The sequence below is a fragment of the Mastigoproctus giganteus genome, chromosome 12 (genome assembly GCF_048544385.1).
Source record: "Mastigoproctus giganteus isolate SK-2022 chromosome 12, ASM4854438v1, whole genome shotgun sequence".
Lineage (NCBI taxonomy): Eukaryota > Metazoa > Arthropoda > Arachnida > Uropygi > Thelyphonidae > Mastigoproctus > Mastigoproctus giganteus.
Window position 1 is genome coordinate 37,205,659 of NC_143586.1, and position 18,646 is coordinate 37,224,304.

The following is an 18,646-nucleotide window of genomic DNA, read 5'->3' on the forward strand; positions in this document are numbered from 1 at the left end:
CTTATTCAGCATCAGCCAAAAAAAAAAAAAAAAACCCTCTCCCATTTCACCCCTCCGTTCGTTCGAAATACCTGTCCAGTTGAGCTTTAAATTTGTTTAGGCTATCAACTTCAACAACAAGTGATGGAAGTCGGTTCCACCAACCAACCACCCGCTGGCCAAAGGCAAATTTCCGCACATCTATCCGACATCCGTCCTTCCTCAATTTGAATTTATGCCCTCTGAGGTGATTATTCTGAGAAAGATGAAGAATCCCATTGGCATTGAGCATGCTCAAACCATTCAAAGCCTTATACACCTCTATCAGATCACCTCGCCGGTGCCTAGTCTCCAGACTCTGTAATTTGCAAAACTTAAGCCTTTCTTCGTAAGAGCAACCCTTTGTTCCATTTACTAATCTTGTTGCCCTTCTCTGTACCCGTTCCAGCAGCTCTACATCCTTCTTGAAATGAGGCCTCCAGACCTGTATACAGTACTCAAGATGTGGCCTAACCATTGCCTTATACAAGGGAATAATCACCTCCTTATCCCTGCTAGAAAAATTCCTGTATATCATTGACAAGACACCATGAGCTACTCTTGCAGCTCGTCTGCACTGCTCAGAGAACTTCATATCTGCCTGCACAATTACCCCCAGGTCCTTTTCATTCTCCACCACTGTCAGTGTAGTACAGCAGAGTTGATACATTGCTCTGGGGTTACTGTTACCCATATGTAGTACTTTACATTTGTCAATGTTAAACTTCATTTGCCACCTCTCAGCCCATCTGTTCAACCTTTCCAGATCCTGTTGCAACAGCATAGCGTCAGTAGTGTCCTTAACGACCCTGCCAACCTTTGTATCATCTGCAAACTTAGACATTAAACTTGATATCCCATCATCAATATCATTCATAAACACCGAAAACAACAATGGACCCAACACTGAACCTTGAGGAACTCCACTAATAACATTAGTCCACGTTGAGCAGTGTCCATTGATTACCACTCTCTGTCTTCTGCCACTCAACCATCCCCTTATCCATAGCAGCAATTTGCCTCCAATGCCACACTGCTCCAATTTGTGCAGCAGTCTTCCATGTGCAACAGTATCAAAAGCCTTTCTAAGATCCAAATATATAATATCAAAGTTATTCCCTGCATCCAGTTCTTTTGTGACTACATCATAGTATCCAATCAAATTGGTCAGGCAAGACCTGCCCTTAACAAAACCATGCTGCGTCTGAGCTATAACTGAATTCTTGTCTAGATGATCCTGCAGTGCTTCTTTAACCAGTGCCTCCATTAATTTCCCTGGAACAGAAGTTAAACTAACAGGTCTATAATTACTTGTGTCAGCCTTTGATCCTCCTTTGTGAATTGGGGTTACATTTGCACATCTCCAGTCTATGGGTACCTCCCCTGAGTCCAAAGAAGCTCTCATAATTATGACTAGGGGTTTGCATACTTCTTTTGCTGCCTCCTTTAATATAACTGGATAGATCCCATCCACCCCAGGTGCCTTTTTTATGTTCATCCTCAACAATCTCTCCTCCACTTTCCTCTCAGTTATTACAAAATCATCCAGCTCACTGCCAATGTTTACTTTACCTACATCATTCTCCTTCCTGAATAACTCCTCATGTGTGAATGTAGATGCAAAATACTCGTTTAGATTGTTAGCCACCTGAGCAGGATCCTCAACTGTTGAACCATCAATATCCAGTGGACCAATCTGATTCATCCCTTTCCTTCTCGAGTTCAAGTATATAAAGAACTCCTTTCTGTTTTTCTTTGGATCCTTTGCCAAGGATTTTTCGTAGTCTGCCTTTGCCTGCCTAATCTCCTTTGTGACTTGGTTACAGACCAACTTATATCTATCATAGGCTTCCATGTCACCCATTAATTTGTATGTATCCCATGCATTTTTCTTCTCTGCCACATGTCTCATTAGTCCATCTGACAACCATTTAGGCCTAAACCTTGAACAATATTTCTTAGTTGGTATGTAAAGCCTGGTAGCCACCAAGATTAGTTCCTTGAATGCTTCCCATTTTGAGTTTGCTGTTGGTAACATCATCAGTTGGTCCCACTGTATAGAATTTAAATACTGTCTCAGACCATCATAGTCGCCTTTACGAAAACAAAAACCCTTCCCTTTACCTCTGATGGTAGTTACCTCCTTGAGTAAATCCCACTTCAACACGCTGTGATCACTGCCACCTAGTGGTTCATTTATCTGCAGGTTCTTAATGCATGAAGAATCACTACTGATAATCAGATCAAGAGTATTGCTCCCTCTTGTTGCCTCACGAACATGCTGATGTAGAAAACAATCATCCAATAAATCCACAAAAGCCTTGCTAGTGTGCGAGTGACCAACCCACAAATTCCAGTCAATATCTGGGAAATTAAAATCCCCCATTATAAGACTCTCTGATTTACTGGCCCACTCTATTTCCCTGTACAATATATTATTATACTCATCAGAGTCATTAGGCCTATAGCACACTCCTACTCTCAATTTTGATTTCCCTATGCTTATGTCACACCAAACTGACTCGACACTGCCTTTTCCATCGATGTCAACTGGCTTCACTTCCTTTGACTTTATGTGTTTCTTAATTAATAGCATAACCCCTCCTCCCCTCCTGTCCTGTCTATCCTTTCTATATACATTGTATTCCCCAAATTCCAGTTCCGCATTACTTATACCTGTGTGACACCACGTCTCTGATATCCCAACAATATCTGCCTTTGATGTTTTGAGCAATACCTCAAATTCATCAAATTTATTTACCAAACTCCTAGCATTGGTGTACACGCAGGTATACATGCACCTGTTTCTATTCTTAGCTACCCTAACACAACCCATGTGTTTACTTGTACCGCAATGACTACCAGCAGTCTCTGAAATATCTTGCATCTTGTTTTTCAGACTTCTGCTCATTTGAATAGAAGCAGTGCAAGAATCACTTCCACCTCTGCCAGTGGCTACTGTTAATCTATTAGTCCTTGTATCCCCCCCAACTAGCAGTTTTCCGACCCACCTAACACTGCCTCGACAGCATCAGCAAAAATTCTTGCACCCTTTCTATTTAAGTGTATCCCATCCCTGTAGAAGCAATCTCTCCTGTTAACAAGTACAGTCCAGGCTGAAAAAAATTCTACCCCTTGAGCCTTGCACAATCCCTCCAGGGCCGAATTGATCGACAAGGCTCTCATCATATACTCCCTCCTATCGTGCCTGGGCAGAATTGCAGACACTTTCAAGTTCAACCCTAATTCACGGCTTTTTTTCAACAGTGACCTGTACTTGCTAAGTAATTCCGCCGGTCTCCTACTCTTAATATCATTAGTGCCAACGTGTACAACTATATCACCTTTTGTGCCCTTAAAAGATGATATCCGCTCTACAACGTCATCAACCTTTGCCCCTGGCAGACATACCCTGGTCCTATTCCACCTATCCTTTTTACAAAGCATGTTCCCCGTTTCCCTGACAATAGAGTCACCAACAACTACTAGTTCCTGTGGGACCAGCGCATTCTGCCTAGGGGGCTGCCCCTGTGTTGCCTGATGGCCAAGTGCAAGCTCTGGCGTTGATGTGGGCAGCTGAGAGCTTGATGGGCCCCTCAATTTATTTCCTTCGAGGGCATCCACCCTGTCCTTCAAGGTCTCATAAAGGCCCATAACAACGCCGAGTTGTCGCCTGATTTCCTTGCACTCCTTACATCGTGCACACACAAAGACATCCCCCTTGGCAGTATCATGTCCCGTACCCGACTGCTCCGCAAACGTCAAGCAAACAGTGCATTTTAATAGACTGTGATTCAGAGGGCAACTGCCCCCCCCAGTTCTCCCCTGAACCACAGCACTCCCATTAGCTTGAGCCTTTTGCTTTGCTGCTCTGGTCAGAGTCATGATTCCAATTTAATTCAATAAAATTTAAAACAAAAATTAAATCCTTAAGTTATATCCCAAAACAGTTATGTTATATATATATATATTTTTTTTTTTTTTTTTTTCAGTATCTAGTGTTCCCTTTATACAACTTCCGTATCACGTGTACCACTATAGTTATGTATTAATTATTTGTTACGATTAAGTCGTTATATATATTTATAGAGTTAAAAATACAATTTAATTGACAATAAAGTTTATCAAGATTAATAGATTTACTGATTAATTGACAATATTATATTATGCAGTATACTACACTAAGCTTATGCTATCGTGTAAAAATGGCGGGAATTTACGAACGGTATTTCTACGGACTCGTAAGTATTGATTAGCTTCGAAATCTCGCTATCTCAATTTAGAATAAACTAAGGATCCTGACTAGGTCTATAATCTACTTATAGAAGATAATTTGATATAACAATTGGTTAATAAATCGACTAAATTTGGTTAAAAGACCTCTCGTTCAATTTGTGACACGTGGATTTGATACCGTTACCGATACTAAGTAATATCTACGAAATCTCTGTCTAAGTTAAACTTTAAACTAAGTATCGTAACTAGGAATATAAAGCTACTCTAGAAAATAAGTTAATATGACAATTTAAACTAATAAAGCAGAAAATAAATCAGGAAAAACTTCTCTGTTTGAAGAGCTTTAAGGAGCAATGTCTGCACAGGCTAACCTCGCACCCAGACTCCAAAAAAAAAATTCATCCCACAAAAGCTGCAAATAATTAACATGATTATAAATCTGTAAAAATTACCTGCCAGGAAGGAAGGGGGGAAGAGGAAAAATTCATCCCACAAAAGCTACAGAATAATTAACAACAGCTAAAGTAACAAAAGACAAATAAAATACTTTTCTTTTAATTTATATTAGGCCCGTCACTGGAAAATAAGAACTTTTACAAGTTTAGTGGTAACTTTAGGGGCAAGTCACCACTGAACATGTTCTTTTAAGCCCTCATCTGTTGCACAACCCATATAAAAACTTCCCAAGTCATGTGAAACTTTTTTTATTTTTATGAAAACCCCAAACACAAAAAGTATGAGAACACAGATTACCTAGTACTGTGCACGGGTTGAAGGCTGAGAAGAGAAGATGCTTGTTGAAATTAGATTTGAATTTCTGTAGACTTTAATTTTCAGGAAATATATGTGAAGGAAGGTTGTTCCAGAAAGCTGAACATTGAAAGGATAAATGAGGAAGAAGAAAAGTTGCTTCTGTGAGTTTGAAGTTGGAGAGTAAATGGCTGTTGATGCTGGTTATGACACTTGTTCCAAGTGATTTAGAAAAGATGAGGAGGGGGGAAATACAAAAGACAATTCAAAAGATTAGTGTCCATGGAAGTATCTATTAAAAGGCATGCAGCAGAAACATATGACACAGACGATAAAGAGACTTTGTAGGAGAAAAGTCACTAATTAACCTGAGAGGTTGGGGGAGGGTCACCATCCTAGATGTGGGAACAATATTCCATGGTAGGGTGGATTTGAGATTTGCAGAGTGCATAATTTATAAGAAGAAAAGTAACACTGAGAGAAAAATAGAAACCCCATTTTTTTTAGAAGCTGAAAAAGCAATATTTGTGAAGTATTAGTAATGAGCGCATGGTGCAGGAAAGTCTATGGCTTATGCTGCACCAGCCAAAAAAAAAAAAAAAAAAACCGAATAAAACAATGATAAAAAAAAAACCTAATAATTAATAAAAGAAAAGGAAATTAAACCTACCATCCTATGCATTTCCCTCACCCAAAGGTACTATCCAGATGACCTTTGAATTTCCCCAAACTGTCAGCCTCTACCACCCATGTAGGCAACTGATTCCAGTAATTTATAACTCGCTGGCTAAAATAAAACTTCCTGCAGTCCAATCTAAGCATCTCCCATAGTAACTTGAATTTATGTCCCTTAGTTCTAGCATCATTTATAATCTTGAAAATTTCATTCTCATTCAATTTTACTGCTGGCTTAAACGCCTCAATCAAATCTCCTCTAAGGTGTCTAGTTTCCAAACTCTGCAACCCACATATTCGAAGTCTTTCTTCATAAGGATGCCCTTTTGCCGATCTCACCAGGTGAGTTGCCCGTCTTTGCACCCTTTCAAGAAGCTCGATGTCTTTCTTTAGGTGCGGTCTCCATACTTGAACAGAGTATTCCAATTGTGGTCTAACAGAAGCCTTATATAATGGGATTATCACGTCCCCATCTCTACTCGCAAAAGTTCGATAGATCATCGCTAGGACACCACGGGCCTTCCTTTCAACCTGTTTACAATGCTCAGAGAATTTCATGTCTGACCGTATCATAACACCCAAGTCCCTTTCCTCCAGTACTGGGTTTAGTTGAACTCCACCAAGTGAATAAGTTATACCTTACACTTTGTTGGATTAAAGCATAGCTGCCATTTTTCTGACAATTCCTAAAGTCTAGGTCTCTCTGAAGAAGTTCAGCTTGACAGTGATCATTAACTACTCTACCAATTTTAATATCACCTGCAAATTTAGACATCACGCCTTCTATCCCTTCATCAATGTCGTTTATGAAAATTAAAAACAACAGTGGTCCTAATACTGATCCATGGGGAACCCCACTTCTTACATCAACCCAATCTGAGGAATAGCCATTCATCACAACCCTCTGCCTCCTGCCCTGAAGCCACCCTGCTATCCGTCTAAGGATTTTCCCAGTGATTCCAACCTGTCCCAGTTTATAAAGCAACCGCTCATGTGGGAATGAGTCAAAAGCTTCGCTGAAATCTAAATAAACAATGTCGAAATTATTCCCTAAATCTAACTCATGAGCGACCCTTTCAAAATAGCGAATCAGATTTTTTACACATGATTTTCCCTTTACAAAACCATGCTGAGTATCCTTGAGAATTTCAATTCTATCCAAATGATCCTGAATTCAACCCTTGATCATTGCCTCCATGATTTTCCCTACTACTGAAGTCAGACTGACAGGTCGATAATTTCCCACTTCACTCTTAGAACCACCGCTATGTATGGGAGATACATTGGCACTTTTCCAATCCAACGGAATCTCCCCAGAGGCTAGTGATGCTCGCATAATTAGCTTCAATGGTTCAACGCACTCACTTGCCACCTCCCTTAAGATTATAGGGTATAATCCATCAACTCCAGGAGCCTTACTGGCCTGTAGGCTCGAAAGTTTTTTCATTAAATAATCTTGTGAAATTTCAATATCATTAATTACATATTTTTCAACTTCGCTCCCACAATTTCCCGTGAGAAAAAGATGAATGAGTAAAAAAAAATAAATAAATAAGTAAGTAAATAAATAAAAAAATTATATATATATAAAAAACTTTGAAAAAAAATTTAAAAAATAAGAAAAAAGTATTACAAAAAAAAAATAATAAATAATATATATATATATATATATAAAAAAAAACTTGGAAAAAAAATTACAAAATAAGAGAAAAGTATTAAAAAAAAAAAAAGAATGCAAGAAGAGTGAGAATGCAGATTATGAATGAAGTAAATGTGTGTCTCTCCCACTCCCTCGCCTGTTGGGTTCCTCACTGCCAGCTGACATATCCCACCCCCGGAGCGGGATGGGCGGCTTGACCTTCATACCGGATTCGACACTGCTTGGACATGACACCGACGAAGACATTCTGCGGCTTTGCTGCCAACACACCATTGGCAATCTGAACTGGGTACTCTAACTTGGCTCCCTTTAAAACCCCATCCCCAGGCAGGGGAGGGAGGAGACGGATCGCTGTCTCCTCTCCTCCCTGCCTACCCCCCCATACTTCGCCTGGTGGGGTTCGTCTCCACTGACCTCTTTGGGGATGCCTACTCTATCGTCCCTATTCTTCTGTTTCCCCCCAGTCTTCAGTCTCCCCCCTCTCTCACTAAATCGACCGAGTACACCCTTAACAATACCGCCAAATTATAATCAACGTCTAAATTCTATCGGTTTCATGTAAATCTCTAAGACAACTAACACTATTAGCTTTTATCTAGCATATAGCCTCACATGTCTAAATTTAATAACATCAAAATTTTTCCCGACCTATTTGGCCTTTAACACATCTCTTTAGCGTTTAACCCCAACCGGCGATTTCCTAACAGCAATCCCATCAAGCATTAAGGTCAAACGCAAATTTTTTTTTTTTTTTTTTTTAATAGGTCCTAGCCACTGAAATCCCTGGAAACTAGGGGCCTGACGGCCAATAAGCTGGATAAACAATGGGCACAACATATCACACTACACAGACACGGCCCACACACTTTCAAGTCTCTGGCTTGACAGTGTACTGTCACTGATACAGCGAAACACGTGCGGAGATGGGAGAAATCCCAAGTGCCGTCTGACACGAACATACCTTGTGAAAGTGCTTGTGCTAAGACAGATATGAAGTCAGGATAATCCCTTGAAGATATGTGACACTGTCTAGAAATTTGAATATCAGAAGATAAGCATAGGAGCAGTAGAGTAAATTTTGAAAGATAAGACAGGACTCAGTTTTAGAAGAATTGAAATTAATTAAGTTATCTTTGCCCCACCAAAGAATTACTGAAGATCAGTATTTAAGGAACTGATGATGGATATTTAAGAAGTAGAAACAATTTGCAAAGGGCAAGTTTCTCAAAATGGAAGGTGGAATGTTAAGTGCTATCACCATCAAAACTATGGACAGGATTTCCAGTCAATGAAAGAAGGTCATTAACATACAAGAGGAAAACAGTGGGAGAAAGAATTGAACCCTTGGGGAACACCAGCATTAGTGGAGAAGACAGCAAGCCATCTACCATCACTTGCAGTGAGCTTGTTTTGTTTGTTTTGTTATTTGGTTTTTAGGAGCATTAGCAACTAAGGCCATATTGCTCCGGGATATGCGGTGGTCATTCCCTGATCTTTCCGCATCCACCGTATTTGGTGGTGACGGGCTCGAACTCCGGTCTAATCAAGAAGTGTGTGTTATGCACTGCTGCTCCTTCCCACCTGGCTACGGATCGTGAGCAGTGAGGACAAAAACAAGACACCTAACTGACTGCAAAAAACAGTCTGCATTCATAAGATGGAATACCTGCTTAACCATTATTCCAAACGTAACGAAAGGCCTTAAATATGTCAAAAGCTTGAGTTTTACAAAACTTTTCGATTTGGACATAGATGATAACATAAGCCAATATACCACCAGTGGATCAATACTGACAGAATCCATATTAGCAATCATTGATAAGTTGGAAGGTTTCAGTAGTTAATGGATTTCTCCATTATTTTGGAAGAGTAGAGGTAAGTGCAATGGAATAATAACTGGATGGGATGGATTTGTCACCCTTTTAAAGAAATGGCTGAATATGAGCAAACTTCCAAGCGAAGAAAGAACACCAATGGAATAACAAAGTATAAAAAGACAACATAGAACAGGTGCAAGCTCACCATTCTTGGCACTGAGATTGTTCAAAATTCTTCTGATGTCCTTTTGACAGAAAACTGCAGGAGATACTAAGCTGTTGTTATTTGGTTTTTAGGAGCATTAGCAACTAAGGCCATATTGCTCCGAGGATATGCGGTGGTCATTCCTCTGACCTTTCCGCATCCTCCGTATTTGGTGGTTACGGGCTTGAACCCCGGTCTAATCAAGAAGCGTGTGCTACGCACTGCCGCTCCTGCCCACCTGGCTATGGAGGCGCCAGGAGAGATACTAAGTGGAGAGTATTGAGAATAGTAGGAGTTTTACCAAGATTATCAATATAAGAGTTAGAAGAAAAGTATAATACTAGTAAGTTGGCTACATCTTTAGATGAGGTGGCAATAGAACCATCAAGTTTTAACAGAGGTGAGAGTATAGATGGGCAAAAGATGCAGCCAATAGCTCTGGCAAGAGAACATAATGCTCAACTACTGCTTGGGTAGGAAGCAAGTTTTCTACTTTTAGTCTGTTTAAAAACTAGTTCAGACAAATTAATAACCACTTTACAATTGCTGCAAGCTGTAGTGTAGGTAGGAAAAGAAGCCAGAGACTTAGATATCAACCATTTGTGATATGCAACGTTGTTTTCTTGGACAGACTTAGCAGATTTATTTAAAAACCAAGGTTTAGATAAACGATGACGTTTTAAGGTGGAGTGTGCAATAAAGGATTTCATCCCTACAAGAATAATTTCACTGATACAATCTGAGCCAACGCCGACATCAGAAGATTTAAAACAGTAACCCTAGCAAAGAAAAGAAGAATAGAAATCTTGCAGTAGTTGCAAGATTTCTATTCTTGCAGCAACAATATAAGGTTGAGAATGGCTGTAAGAGAAAGAATCTATTGGAGAAGAGATCATCACTGAGTTGTGATCTGTAGTCTGCAGAGGACCATGGTAATCCCCCCCCCATGAACAATCTGTGGGAGGTCATCCTAACCTTGTTCTCAAGCTGGAGCCTCCTAGTTCCATTTTGAGATTACTCCTTTTGAGGTATTTAGAGATTTATGGGGTTTGTTTGTTATTTGGTTTTTAGGAGCATTAGCAACTAAGGCCATATTGCTCCGGGATATGCGGTGGTCATTCCCTGACCTTTCCGCATTCTCCGTATTTGGTGGTGACGGGCTCGAACCCCGGTCTAATCAAGAAGCGTGTGCTATGCACTGCTGCTCCTTCCCACCTGGCTACGGAGGCGCCAGATTTATGGGGGGGTGGGGATTACCATGACTAGAAGCCCTCCACTCCAAAGCACGCAATTTTCATTAGGCATTCAGAGTGCCTTGGATTAGCAGTTTTTATAAGAATATCCCCGGACTTGAGTCACTTGACCATCTTGGATGATCCCCAGATCTTTCTGGGTTCTGAATGATGAAAGTTTACTTAATGAAATTTCACATTGGAGTGAATTATTTAAAAAGTCGGAGCCAGATATGTCACTTTAGCAAGTTTTTTTTATGTTTGGCCATCAAGGGATTAGGTTCCTTATCCATCTGTTATGTTCTGATCTGACATCCTTGTGGTTTCCTGGGTTTTAGAGGGAATCCAGACCTTCCATTTAGAGTTTGGATGTTCCATTTTGCCCTGGATGGTAAAATTTATTCTGACCAGGTTACCAGTCCCATCATGTGGAGGCAGGAGCAGTGCGACCTTGTGACCCAGGTAGAGAGAGCATTAGCAATAAGTACGAACAGAGAAGGAAAAAAAAAAAAAGGAAGGTTCAGTTCTATAAACTAGTAAAGTGGGTTTCTTTACTAAAGCCTTAATTTTATTTTGATGTAACTTTAAACAAAGAAACAAATTATCACTTCAAGAGAAAGAAACACAATTCACTAGCTAAGTCACTTATCACAAATTGGGCTGCAATCGGGGGCATTCACTTTGGCATGAGAGTGCAGTTACCCACAAACAGCAAATCTTCATGAATTTTTGATAACATCTAAGCCTTTTGGGTTGCTAGATACATAGTTGGCAATGTCTTCAAACTATTAAAGAATGATTTTTTTTTTTTTTTTTTCAAAAGACACCCCATCCATAATGAGTTTTAAGTTTCTGGAACTAACCATTGGAAAACCTTGAAATCCTAAGTATTAATCCAACATGCAAACAATTCAGTCTTTGTAAAATTTTCCATCCATGGGTACAAAATCCAGATACTTCACCTTTCATGCTCTGATCTTATCTGGCGCAGCAACTTTCAATCTTCCAGAATGGTAAACAATGGACTTCTAGGAATACCATATCATTTAGAGATATCAGTTTTAGAATGCATGCCATTATCTACAACTTATAAAATCTTAACTTTGTCTGCAATTGGCAAAGATATGCACTTTTTAGGAGTCATACCAATGAACCAACATATTAATAAAATGCAGACTGTTGGTAAAGACTGTATAATGAAATGAGTTTCTAGTCAGTATACACCAATGAGAGCAAGAAATTGGGTGATTTCTCAATCAGCCTGCAAAGCTCATCATTAGTTTTAGTATTCTTTCATTTCAAAATGTAAATATTGTAATATAAAAAGTAAAAAACACATTACTAAAGCACATTTCTGGAGGTCAACAAAAAAAACAATAAAAACAATTTGCTCCGTTTTATTGGGGGTTTCTGTTAGCACAATCTATTATAAACATGTAGTAAATTTCTGGGTTGTTATAATAAATTTGTTTGTCTTCCAAGGTCATAATAACAAATGCAAAACAGCATGAGATTTATGGGAAATCAGCTGGACCTACACATGTTCATTATAACATGCTGGGAATTTCAAAAGAGGGTTGCTATAAAGAGTTCAAACTGTATATATACAAAGGGTACTAGGAAAGTTTTGCAATACAGCTTTGTTTATTTAATTTTTTCAAAGTAATTTCCTCTACATTCAATACACCTCTCCATCCTCCGAAACCAATCTTTAAACCAGTTCTGCCAAGTTTCACTAGGGAGTAAAGCACACTCGTTGTCCCAAGCCCGTAGAAGGTCCTCATCACTGGAAAATCGCCTCCCTTTTAGCTTCATTTTCACATGCGGGAACAGTGCAAAGTAGCAGGGAGCAAGGTCTGGACTGTAGGGAGGGTGCTCGAGAAGTTTCAGTCCTGTCGTGGTCAAATATTCGGTGCAGGCTTTGGCGCGGTGAGCTGCAGCATTATTGTGATGGAGGTACCAGGTGTCCATTCTTGACTTTGGCCGCAGGTTCTTCATAGATCCAATTACTTTAGGCAGGCATTGTTCAGTATACCACTTAGCTGTGACTGTCTTCTGCGTGTCCAAAACGACACGTTCCACAATTCCACTTGATTTGAAAAATACAGCTATCATTTTCTTCTTTACAGATCGGGATTTTCTGACAATTACGGGTGTGTCGTCATCATCAAAGACCCAAACTTTGTTTTGAGCCTTGGTCGGCAGATCGTAATAGTACAGCCAAGTCTCATCACCTGTCACGATGTTGTTCACATACCGAGATTGTCCCTTATCAAACTTTTTTAACATCTCCCGGCACCAAGTCACACGTCGTGTCATCTGCTCTTCAGTCAGTTGATGCGGCACCCAGAGAGAACAAAGTTTCTTCACGTGCAAATGATCTTGCAGAATCGAACGAATTGCTGGTGCATTTAGGCCCAAAGTATCCTCTATTTGTTGGTAGGTCACTCGCCTGTTTTCGTCAAGCATTTTCCTCACAGCAGTAATGTTTTCCTCCGTAACTGACGTTCGTGGCCTTCCCAGCCTCTCAGAATCCTCCAGAGTGAAATTTCCCCTTTGGAATTCTCTATACCACCTGAATATCGTTGTATGATGTGGACAATCATCATCTAGTGCAAGAGCCATTTCTTCTAAGCACTGGTCTATGGTTAAACCACGCATGAAATTATACCGCAAAACTGTCCTTATCTCATTTCGTGACCACGATGCCATCGCAAGCACTTTACACTCTCACTACTAATGAATAACTGAGCCCATCGACTTGGCGCGGCGGCTACTATGCAAGTATGAACATGTCTCAACATGCAGCAACAAGCAGCTTCCTGTGATTCATTGTTGCGTCATATTGCAAAACTTTCCTAGTACCCTTTGTATTTATGCACTTGTGTTTTGAGAGTTTACAATTGGTTATTTCTTTTTACCTGCAAGTGTTGCAATTAACTGTAAAATATGGAAAATGTTTCGAAGAAAACATGTATAATATAGATATAATTATGGTGGATAACTTGGAAACCTTTGAACTTGGGGAAAAGTTCAAAATAAGAGATAAGTTAAGGGGAACTCCTATAGTTCTCCCTTGTGCACCTGTAGATTAACGTTATGGGTAAGGAGATTAAAAAAATAATTAATAAAAAGTTATTGATGTAACCTATTGAAAATAGTTTTAATTCAGGAAGAGTTTTAAGTGCACAAAGAATTTCTCATTAAATTCTCATCTCATAAAACACCCAGCACAGGCCTAAAAATTAGTCTTACTAACCTTTAGTTTAATTTGATTGGTTACCATATACTTCTGGATACTTTCTGATATTTGATGGAGTAGTTTAATTATAGAAGGTTTTTCAGAATGTTTTGATGCAACCAAAAGAGGCCATACATCCTTTAAAGCTGACCAGCTGTTAAACGTTAACAAACTGTTTTGTTTCTGTCCAAGAATAACATAAAGGGCGCCCTAAAAAAAGATAAAAAAAAAAAAAAAAAAAGTTTCATAAGACAAATAAATGAATAATACCATTATAAAGAACTTAACAGCAAACATCTTTAAATCACTACTAATACCTGGATATAATTCTTATGATTCTCTTATGACATTAATTTATGCTTTTCTATCTCAAGAATGATATATTAGTACAGCAGACTCTCGATTTTCCGGAATAGATGGTAAAAAAACAAATCTCGGATAATCGATATCCCGGTTAATCCAAAAATACAGAAATCCCCGACATACGTAAGAGATACATTCCAGACTTCTTACTTGTCGAGTTTTACGTAACTCAGGAATGATTAGTAACATATTGCTACTATATTATTATTGACAAATCTGAATTCAGCGCGATACTTGTTAATGTTTGACCATTTTCATACATTCTTATTATTTTAATTTTCTGATCCAACTCGATCACTTTCCTTTTCTTCATAGATTTACTAGTACCGCTGTCACTTATTCTCTTAGTCAGCACCATGATAATGGTCAAAATGAAATTTTCTGCAAAGAACTTCACAGGGTTAAGGCGAAAACTCACTATTATCACCCCGCGCGAGCTCACATTTTACTAAAGCACATTTCTGGAGGTCAAAAAAAAAAAAAAAATTTGCACTTTCTGTTTTATTGGGCGTTTCAGTTAGTGCAATCTATTATAAACGGGTAGTAAACTCGATCATACTGCATTTGCGATAATACCGATAGCTGTAATTCTGTGGATTTTTACGTTACTATGGTGAAATGTGTGTCCCCCTTCACTGAAATCTTCAGTTATATATAAAAAAAAAAAAAACATAAATAATTGTAAGAATCTTCCTCTTTTTTTCCCTATTTTTTTGCTTGTTACTCCGATCTCACTTGTGCAATTTGTGCATGCTGTGATCGTCGTTATTGATTGCTTATTATTATTATTTTTTTGTTGTTTTAAATTTTAGAATCCTAAAAATAAAAAAAGTAATAAAAAAAATTGAGTGGAAACAAATTTACACAAATCCGTAGTTGCGTAGTAAGTCGCGGATTTACTGTATCGAAAAATGTTCAGCAACCTACGTAAAAAAATATGGTGATAGATAAAAAACTTACCATGTACTACTCGTGTGTCCAATACGATGCTTCCCTTTATTTTTTATGATGTTTGATTTTAAATCTAATAGCTTCCCTTTATTTTTTACAATGTCGCATATGGTTTGGTCACCAACGTTATAATGGTTCATTAAAAATTTAAAGGATGCACCGTTTTCAAACTTTTGAATAATTTCAAGTCTTTGTTTAACTGAAAGTTCAACTCTTTTGCGTTTACCCATCATTTTCGCGATTTCTAAACAAAAACAAATATATATATATATATATTTACTATAAAAAAATTTCGACATCCCTGACATAAATAACAAAAAAATTAATAATAGGCACATTAATCTGTCAATGACGACTTATAACGCCATTCCTTGTCGCTTATTTGCAATTTGCAAAACATCTGTTTATACCTATTCTAGTTATTACTTGAATTTTATGATTTCTGATTTTTTTTTTTTTTTAAATTGGAGTCTTGAAGTGTCCTGGTTAATCTGCTTCATGGTTAATCGAGAGTCTGCTGTATTAGTATTAGCAATTGCCACGTGATGCAAGGAAGCCTATGGCTTATGCTGCACCAGCCAAAAAAACAAAAAGAATAAAATAATAATATATCCAGCTGACCTTTGAATTTTCCCAAACTGTCAGCCTCTACCACTCATATAGGTAACTAATTCTAGTAATCTATAACTCGCTGGCTAAAATAAAACTTCCTGAAATCCAGTTTAAACATCTCTACTAGTAAATTTAATTTATGGCCCCTAGTTCTAGAATCATTTATAACCGAGAAAATTTCATCCTCATTCATTTAACTCATGCCTCCCAGAGCCTTAAACACCTCAATCAAGTCTCCTCTAGTTTCCAAGCTCTGCAACCCACATAATCGAAGTCTTTCCTCATATGAATGCCCTTTTTGCGAAACTCACCAGGTGAGTTACCCATCTTTGGATCCTTGCTCTATTTTAATTCTGCTTGAAAAAAAAAAAAAAAAAAAAATATATATATATATATATATATTATAAACTTTGAAAGAAAAAAGTAAACAAAATTTTGACTAACATTTAACATTAAGATATAACTACAATTAAAAAACCCTGTTCCTCCTTAAAATTTACCTGTATAAAGAGCAACTTGATGCTGGTTATCTACCAGCATTAAGATATAACAAGTAAAAGTATTAGGAGAGTAATTAACCAATCAGGGGTCAATTACTCTTTTATGATGTTGTCTTCCTTTTCTTACTTGCCTCGACATCCTAACCACCGAGAGGAGTTTGCATGTGATCAAGGAATCAGTATAAGTCCCGGAACATAATGCCCTTTATACAGGTAAATACTGCAGAGTAACAGTATTTTTCATAAAAGTTATATCTTAATGGAATTAACCCACAGAGGTATCAACTCATTTAAAGTCATGACTAGGAAAATTTACCAACATGTTTCAGTAAATATGTAATTCCAACCCCTTCCATTTCCAAAATTACTCAAGTAAGACTTTAGAAAGGTAGACAGATCAAAATCCACTAACCTTGAACAGGCAATTAATTGCTCAGTTAGTAAATCATTGTAGCACTGCCAAGTATGAAAGCCCAAGGATCAAAAAGTCCACGTGGTACTGTTTAAGAATTATATTTTTACAAATTTCATTATAATGGTTATACACTGCTCGACAACATTAATAGAACAAAATGTTTTTCAGGAATATTTTAATGTGAACAGTGTCACAAAAAGTGAATATCTGATATAATAGGCATTCTGGCCTGCAAATTTCAGGTATCCAAGAGAAATTGATCTACCACCTTACAGAGCCACACATTATGCATACTATTCAGGCCTATAAAAACACAGGTAGTGACCACATTGCTTCATTCCCAGTTTTTGGCTTGCTCAGTGGGATAGTCACCAGTACTCGGGATGACAAATGATTGTCGTTTAGTTGATTCTTTAAGATGGTGGGCCATAGGATGACTTGAAACAGGGCAGTCGCAGGTGGAACGTTTGTTTGTTTGTTTGTTTGTTTAGGATTTATTAGGCGCATCGGCAACTATGGCCATAGCGCGCCACAGGCAGATGGAATGTTGGCTTAATGTATCACACAGTGTCTCAGCACTATGGAAGCAGTTTTAGAAGACAAGAGCCACTACAAGAAGAGGTGGCCTCTTCACCCGGGGTCTATGTCAACCAGAACAGACCAATATCTGGCTCTAACAGCAAGATGGAACCCTACGATGTCCTGTAATCAACTATCTCTTTCACCTGGTGAGGCCACAGGTGAAAACATTTCCAATCAGATTGTGTTAAGAAGGTTCAATTTAAGTGGACTCTATGCTAGGAAGCCAGTAGTTTATAACCCATTAACCGTAAACCACTGCAGAGCTTGGAGAAACTGATGCCATTGACATGTGACTTGGAGCCCTGACAAATGGATTCTAGACAACAAGGAATGCAGTACCATCCTTCCAACATCAGAGAAAGAGACACATACAGTGGAGGCAGTGTTTTCGTGTGGGGCGGAATAATGATCAATGGCTGCACCCCTGTTCATTTTTTGATAAGGGTACCATAACTGCACAAAGGAACTGAGAACAGACCCTCAAACCCTATGTGCAACTTTTTAGAGGTGCAGTTGGCAAAGATTTTCTTCTCATGCACAACAATGCCACTACAGAAGAACTCAAGTGGTGGAGGAATATCTTGAAACTGAAGATATCCAATGACTGCAGTGGCCAGCATGATCAACAGACTTAAATCCGATCAAACGTGTGTAACGCCTTTGGATTTCACAATGCATGCCGACAGCCAACTCCTCAGTCACTTGGTGAGCTAAGGTCTGTGCTGGTGGATTAATGAGATTTTTTGCCACAGAATCTTATAGACACCCTTATATCGTGCATGGTTCACCACTGTCAGGCCTGTTTAGCCATTGGCAAGATCATACACTGTACTGATGTCACATGATCATTTTTCCAGCATCTTGTATTGACTTCTGTAATGTGACCTTTTTTGGCAATTCTTATACAACCCCTATAAATGTCCCTTATACCTGTCCGAAAGTTTCTCGCTGTTTCCTCATTCCATCATTATTCTACAGTACATCACCAAACCAAATTTTATTCTACCTCATTGCAAGCTGCATGAGTTACACCACGTTGTGTACGTGTTCTGTTAATTTTGTTGAGCAGTGTATTTTTTTCATAGCATTACTTTAATTTAATTAAACTGATATTTTTGTTATACTGATATTGATTAAAATTAAACATTTCTTTATTAATATACATACAGGAAGAATTTGGATTAATTACCTAATTTACAGAACTTTCCTCTCAAACTGCTTACATGCCAATTAGGGTAAAATTAAATGGAAAGGTGTTGTGAAAGTTACTTATTAAAATGAAACTGCATAGACGAAAGTGCATTTTCCCTTATGTTCATCACATATAAACATATAAAATCAAACTGTGAAACTGCTCATATAAAAACAAACTGTTGAACCAAGAGTTCA

The 18,646-nt window shown here is 38.3% G+C and overlaps 1 protein-coding gene across 1 annotated transcript in view; it reads right to left on the minus strand.

The window, feature by feature from the left end:
- Positions 1–18,646, minus strand: part of LOC150076901 (proteasome activator complex subunit 4-like) — a 514,513-nt gene that overhangs the window by 169,284 nt on the left and 326,583 nt on the right. The window contains exon 28 of the mRNA XM_090386346.1: positions 13,853–14,044. Within this exon, the coding sequence (XP_090242472.1) occupies positions 13,853–14,044 (192 nt within the window). The remainder of the gene's footprint in view (positions 1–13,852; positions 14,045–18,646) is intronic.